Here is a 7,085-nt window from a genome sequence, read left to right as displayed (position 1 = left end):
TGTATGAGAAGTAATTTGTTTCCAATCTTGTTTAAGCATGTTAAATTGATTTCCATCGGAACGGCGTCCTTTATGTGATTTGGTGGGATTGAGAAAATTAAACATTGGGAAATTTATAAACACTATCAATTTATGGCGAAAGAATTTCATGATTTCTGTGGAGAGATGCTAATTTCCAAAACATAAGATTTCTACGAACAGGAAGTTGTGTTTTGATGGGATTTCAAACTTTAAAATTGCTCAAATGCAAATTAAAGATTAGTAAATATATTCTAAGATAATGTTCTGCATGACTTATCGATATCTGAATTTGTGCTAAATAAATTCCCGCAATCAACACTTGGAATTCAAATCGCTTTAAGAGGATTTTTTTCTAGCAAAGTATTACAAAACTTTCAAAAGAGTTAGAGGTGATATTTCCAAAGTGAGCGCTCGCTGTTCTGTTTACATCTAATTTTGCATGTTTTCCTATCGTATGGCAGCGGTTTGAAACCACCTGTTTATTTGCGTATGCGTAAACTGGCTTTCCTGTGTATTTGAGACTTCCCACGGATAGACCCAAGCCATCTCTGGATATTTCACTTGAATTTCACGCTTAACAATCCCCACTGCTTTGTCTTCTGAGTTTCTCGTGAAATTGAATTTCACTGGAAAAAAATTTTTAGCGAGGATTTCTGTTTGTATAACCGCTACAGTTGAGTGTCTTAGACGATCGAACAGAGCTTTCGAACAATCGGCCTGCACGGGACTCCGTTTTCTGTCAAACAAGAAGAAAACACATCTGGGCCACAGAGTATCCATGGGAGCCTTTTCAAGGTAAGAGTATACAAAAATTTTCGAATTTTTACTCTCGGCTGGAGTGCAGCTCAAAATCGCGCTCAAAGCGAGTAGTGCCTATAAAATATATGGTAATGTTGAAACCCCAACAATCTTTAACTTACTGAAACGCACGGTAGGAGAGAAGCGGATTCACTTGAATTTGCGAAAATTCATCTTTTAAATACGTTTTGTGCTGAAGTCCTACCTCATACAGAATATTTCAATATTTACAAGTACCATTGATATACCCTACGAGCTTAAACATTTTCAACCTGTTTGCTTCAAAAGCAAACGTGATTTAAACGTGTGAAAGACGAACGCTTGGCAGTGTTGTGACTGCAGTCAAAGATAGGCCGTTTTTTTTCTTTCGTCTTCAGGAAATTGTACATTGTTTTACCAGGATTTGCTGTGAACTATGCCTAAATTTCTTGAGACACAAAGCATGAGAATTATTCCGTCTTTTTATTTTAATGAGCCTCTGCCTTTAATTTTTCGAATTAAGTGATTAAAATTCAATCTTACAGTCCCCGTGGTTATCTAACAAACACAGTACAGTCATAATATGCCATCCCAAAACTGAAACAAAATGAAATGATTATGGTCGGGAAGAAAGTGTAACCTGTGAGAGCAAAATCTGGGGACGTTCCGTTTCATGAAATTTTCGCATTTTACATCAGTTTAAAAAATAGAAAAATTGCATCGATGCCAAAATGCATTCCGGCGTGGACTTAATCGTTAATAATTTGTCAGTCGAAGCAGCTGTTGTTGTCAATTCAAGGAAAAGTTTGCTGTCGACACTTTAAATGGCATCTTAAAATTATGTTTAAAATGTTTATTGAAAATTTAGGTCACCTGAGAAATTTTGTGCTTTACCACTTTTTTAAAGTATGAACTGAATTTCTAGAAGTGCGGTTTCTGACAATATTCAGCCTCAATAGTCATGTGTCGCTGAAAGGCAGGCCAGGCAATTCTGAGAAATTCCGCAGCTAAATCGATCTATTGTAAAATAATGACTTGTATTGGAAATTTCTTCCAAAGCTGGGATATATCATTGAGAGTTTTCCTAATGTTTTACTTTATCTATTTAAAAGTGAATTTTCATGTTACACATTCATTGGAGAACAACTGAAAACTATCGAAAATTCTCATCAATTAGTATTATGGTTATATCGACGGGGAGCTCGCTAAATTTAATTTCAAGCCAAACCGAGTTCCACACGTAAAATCCTATTGGCAAACTCCTCCCATTAAGTCTTATTTCTTCAGGCTCATTTATAAGTCCTAGCGCCATACTCAGTCTGATTCCAAACACTTATATTGGTTAACCACACTGAGCCACAACGAACCCAGACGATACACTTAACATCGCGATAAAACAGGATTAACCTTGACTTTGCTTGCCACAGCGTGCAGAGTTTGTTACAAAATTCACACTTACTCTACTCATCCAAATACAAACCCTCGAGAGCAACCAGAGAAGCAAACAAAAGCTACCTCTTGTTGATAATGTGAACTCGTCAAATGATGAAAAACAACAAAAAGCCTATTAAACTGTTTCCAGTAGGTTTGCCATTATTGCTACTAGCTCTTTCCAAAACAATGAGATCTAAAAGGCGGAAGGATGACAAGCAAGCTTAATTTTTTTTCTTCTTTGAGATGGATGCAGTAATGAAATGGAATTTTCCATCGGGGTTCTTATGAATTATCACATTTCTTGTTACAGATGTAGATCATGTGCCTTTTTCATTAATAATTTTATTCTTTTAGTCGTTTATAATATTTACGGATATTTTTCAAAAACAAGATAAAGATGTCTGGTAAGTGACGACATTAACTCGTCCGCATTTGTAAACCAGATTTGCCAAGGTGCGTCATTTCCGCACGAATCTTTATTGAAGGAAGATTTTCTTTCACAGGAACACGTTCCTGGAATGAAATCTAATGAAGAATGAGACATGTAGGAGAATGTGTACAAGAGCACCTGGATACTTGTTCTACGCGGCAGTCATTTTCGCAACGTGCTGCCGAGGAATATCGGCAACGGGTATGCTCTACTTTGAAGTTATTTCACGTTCAAAATCATAAACTTAATCACAGATACCATATATCAATTCTCGATTCGCTTTTTATAACGCTTATTCACAGAATGATTAAGTTGACGAGATGATGACGATTCCGGTTGTTGTTGTTGTTTTTGTTGTGTTGTTCATGATACTTCTTCTATTTCAATTATTTTCCAAATGATTTTTTGTAGCTGAGACGCACGAGTTCCGCCTTCTCAGGGATCTTTTCGAACATTACGATAAAGAAGTGAGACCAGTCTTCAACACAAGTAGCCCTGTACACGTCAAGTTTAGTTTGAGTTTGATACAAATTATATCAGTGGTAAGTGAACCGGTGTACAATTCTCTTTAAGATTCAGGAGACCAAACGTTTACGTTGCAAGCACTGTCACCCTGACGAATTCAAACAAGCGTGCTATAACGAAAATACCGCGGAAAAAATTTGTACGGCAGCCATTTCCTAGTTTTGAAGGAAAGAAAGAAATGTATAAGGCATGTTTCTCAGTTTTAAGTGGAACTGAATGAATACTTTACCAGTTCTTAACAGGTTTAGAAATGTGTACGGCATTTTTGCCAGTTTTGAGTGGAACTGAATGAATACTTTTATTACCAGTTTTTAACAGGTTTGGACGTGTTAATTGTTTCCGCGTTCAGAATTTTCTCGAAAATTCGTGTGAACCACTTTTACCACCTAAGACTTATTTTAAGCAGGAGATTACACTTTCTATCGGTTTACCAGCATAATAAACTGCTCAATGAATGTTGGGGGAACAAGAGAAAACTTTGTAGGCTCGTCATCCGGAATTGTTTCCGGCCTCTTAGAAAAGAGTTCGCCATTTTCATGTAAACGGTTACCAATTTTTCGAAGAGGTACTTTTGATAAATAGGAAATCAAAGGCCGACAGGATATCCTTAAGCGCTTGTGTCACCTAATAGTTTCCATATCTATTTAATTGAGAGATTTGTTTTGTATAAGTTTCTTTCAATCCTTCGTATGAATCCTGTCTCCCAAATTTCGAATGATAAATTATCTTTTATACCACAATTACTAAGATCTTCCAAAAGATCATTTACACCTCATGTTCTTAAAGGGGAAAACAGGTGAAATTGAACTTAAACGTAAATATTTTATTTACTTATTATTCAAAATCAGTCTAATCTTCTACCTACAGAACAGCAAGTCTCAACTTCTGACCCTCAACGTCTGGATTAGACAGGTCATTTCAATTCTTCATGTTCACCGCACAAATTTTCGGCAGTTAAAGAATGGCTATAAAAAATCTCTTTCTACACAATATTACGCATCAAGAAGTTCCTCTAGAATGATGCAGCTGATTGTCACTGTCTCTTGGATGAAGATGAACAAGTATCCTAAGAAGGAGATTTTAACTTTACTTCCCACCATTGCCGGACTTTCGCTGAAAATTCATAGACTTCTGCATACTTGTCACAAGTCGACTACAATAACCAAAAATTAAACACATATTTTGGTAGCGTTACCTGACAAATGGTTGCAATGGTTATGGGACAGAAAAAAAGAGAGAAAAATAAAAAAAGAAAGGATAAGAGAGAGAAAGAAACAAAGAAACAAAGAAAACAAAGAAAAAAAACAAAGAAAGAAAATAAAGACAGTTTTAAAGGAGAAAATTAAGGTATATGCCAAATAGCCTGAATTCAAAACTGACATATTAAGTTAAATATGTTTTTTTTGTGCATTTTTTCTACCAGAAATGGATAAATCCAATGTTAGGATGGAACACATCCAAATATGGTGGAATAAAATCAGTAAATGTGCACCCTTCCAAAGTATGGATACCTGACGTCATTCTTTATAATAAGTAAGTAGGATTCATTGTAAGATGTGGTGTAGTCTTTGATCTCAGTTCCACGAAAACTATGGCTCTTTACAACTTAAGACTCATAACATGCAACCTGTGTTTTTCTATTTATTGATTTTTTTCTCCCTTTGCCACATGGCCAAAAAATTCCGAACCATACACACCACGAAGCCGGACATTGAACCGTTTGCCCATGGTTCTCCTATGGAAATGTAGGCCTATCAACCGCTATACAAAGATCTAGGTAGTTGAATTTTACGAATCAAATCAAAGGTTTTTCAATTTAGTTCTTAAAAGGACACACTTTTCCCTTTATATTAGCAATCCCGATTTGGGGAAAATGTTTGAGATGAAAGGTTGTAACTTTACGTACACATAATTTTATCTTCAGCGCTGATGACAGCAACGGAGGTGGACTAGAAAAATATAAGACTGCTGTAATTTTGTCTGATGATGGAACAAATGAGTGGAACGCACCTGCATCTTTTACAAGCACTTGTAAGATTAACGTGGCTAACTTCCCATTTGACAAGCAGAACTGTTCGCTGAAATTTGGCTCATGGACGTTCCAAGGTGACCGCTTGACAATGGAGTCGGAATCACCATCTGCTGACTTAAAATTATACCTACAAAATGGAGAGTGGAACCTCATTGCAATGCCAGCGAAATTAAATAAAGTGTATTATAACTGCTGCCGATATCCCTATCATGATGTGACACTGAATTTGATCATCAAAAGAAAGCCTCTATATTATGTTTTTAACTTAATCCTACCCTGCGCTTTGATTTCCACACTTACACTGATCAAGTTCTTTCTACCGCCAGAATCTGGGGAAAAAGTCGGTTTGGGAATCACGGTGTTGTTAGCGATGACTGTTTTCTTGTTACTCGTAGCTGAGACACTTCCCGCAACTTCAGACGATGTTCCGTTACTTGGTCAGTATTTCATCGCCACAATGTTTGTCACTGCAATGTCACTTGTCAGTACATGTACCATTTTGAACTTTTTCCACCGTAGTCCGTCGACTTCACCAATGCCTCAGTGGGTCCGAGTTATCATTCTTGGCTACATGGCAAAAGTGTTTTGCTTCCCAAACGACAAAGAGGAGGAAATTAAAGTTACACCCAAAACCAAAAGAAGAAAAATCGAATTTGACTTAAACGGCGATGTTGTGTGCGACGACGATACGTACATGACAGTTCAAGAGCTCGAGAATTCATCCAGGTTTCGAGACGACATGTCCGTCATATATCAGAGTGGTCGAAGTACTCCAAGCAGGCGAAGTGCCCGCAGTATGAGTATCGTTGCGGGTCACAGCTCGTTCACTGAGAGGCTCCTCGAGGACATAAGCATTCTGGCCGACGATGTTCGTGCCAGACAAGAAGACGACAGGCAAAGGGAGGAGTGGCGCATTGCTGCTCTCATCATGGATAGGATGTTTTTCTGGTTGTTCTTGTTCATAACTTCCCTTTCAACATTTTTAATTTTCTTCCGAGAAACCGTCATGGGTTGAACTGAATGAGGCGAAAAGAAAATAACACGAAGAGAACCTTAAGTCAGTAATTTCGAACTTGATTTACAAACTGATCCCCACAAGTGGATGCTCAACAATGCCCCAGAACAATTCAGAAATAAGTTCATGAAATATTGCAAAGTGCTGTGCATAGGCTTTTGGCGTATCTAAATTTTTCAAATGCTTCTTTGTGTGGTGCAGATCGCACATTTAATTTCTAAAGTAAGCAAAACTAGTTGTATGTGGATAAACAGACAAACCTTTTTCGCGTCACGCAATATCTTTAGTAGCTTCGATTTAACTTGTTTAACTTGTTTCACTTGTTTAACTTGCTTATTATTTGATGAGTAGAAACAGACGCTGTGTCTTCTCAGTACTTCTTTGTTCATAATAATTAAGCTAAGATCTTTTCGAGGCTATTTGAATGAGTCAATAACCTCTTACAATTAGAAATGAAGAGAAATTAAAGCAAACTCTGCGTTTTAAGAGCGTTTTTAGAGATCAGATTTCAATGTCGAAGGAAACTAGTCAGTAGAGATATTTATGTGTTATTGTAGTTATTGAACGGACCCTTTTCCAAAATGGTGAGTGAAATTGAGAACATTTATCATGGAAAAAATAACCCTCGCAGCAGAATAACCACCAAAAGATTTAAATCTGTCTAAACAGAATCATTATTACAAGCATTTTCACCAATGGGCATAAGTTTTAGAACTTATACACCCAGCCTTAGCTTACAGTTTTTTTTTCACTCTTCAAACAGCGCTTTCACAACTGGGTGAACGAAACTTCTTCTTTCAGAGTTTTGGCAGTGAATTTCGCTGTAGATTAATTTGAAGGTCAATAATTAA

At 36.9% G+C, this 7,085-nt stretch overlaps 1 protein-coding gene across 1 annotated transcript; it reads left to right on the top strand.

Annotated features, from left to right (window-relative positions):
• Window positions 1-541: 541 nt before the first annotated feature.
• Window positions 542-6,720, top strand: LOC131790271 (neuronal acetylcholine receptor subunit alpha-10). The gene is made up of 6 exons (XM_059107458.2): window positions 542-816; window positions 2,736-2,863; window positions 3,074-3,204; window positions 4,055-4,099; window positions 4,611-4,720; window positions 5,112-6,720. The coding sequence occupies exons 2-6, from the start codon at window positions 2,761-2,763 to the stop codon at window positions 6,232-6,234; spliced, it is 1,512 nt and encodes a 503-aa protein (XP_058963441.2). The 5' UTR covers window positions 542-816; window positions 2,736-2,760; the 3' UTR covers window positions 6,235-6,720.
• Window positions 6,721-7,085: the final 365 nt, after the last annotated feature.

This window comes from Pocillopora verrucosa, chromosome 1 (genome assembly GCF_036669915.1).
Source record: "Pocillopora verrucosa isolate sample1 chromosome 1, ASM3666991v2, whole genome shotgun sequence".
Lineage (NCBI taxonomy): Eukaryota > Metazoa > Cnidaria > Anthozoa > Scleractinia > Pocilloporidae > Pocillopora > Pocillopora verrucosa.
Note: the sequence above shows the minus strand (reverse complement) of the source record. Positions and strands in the feature narration are given on the sequence as shown.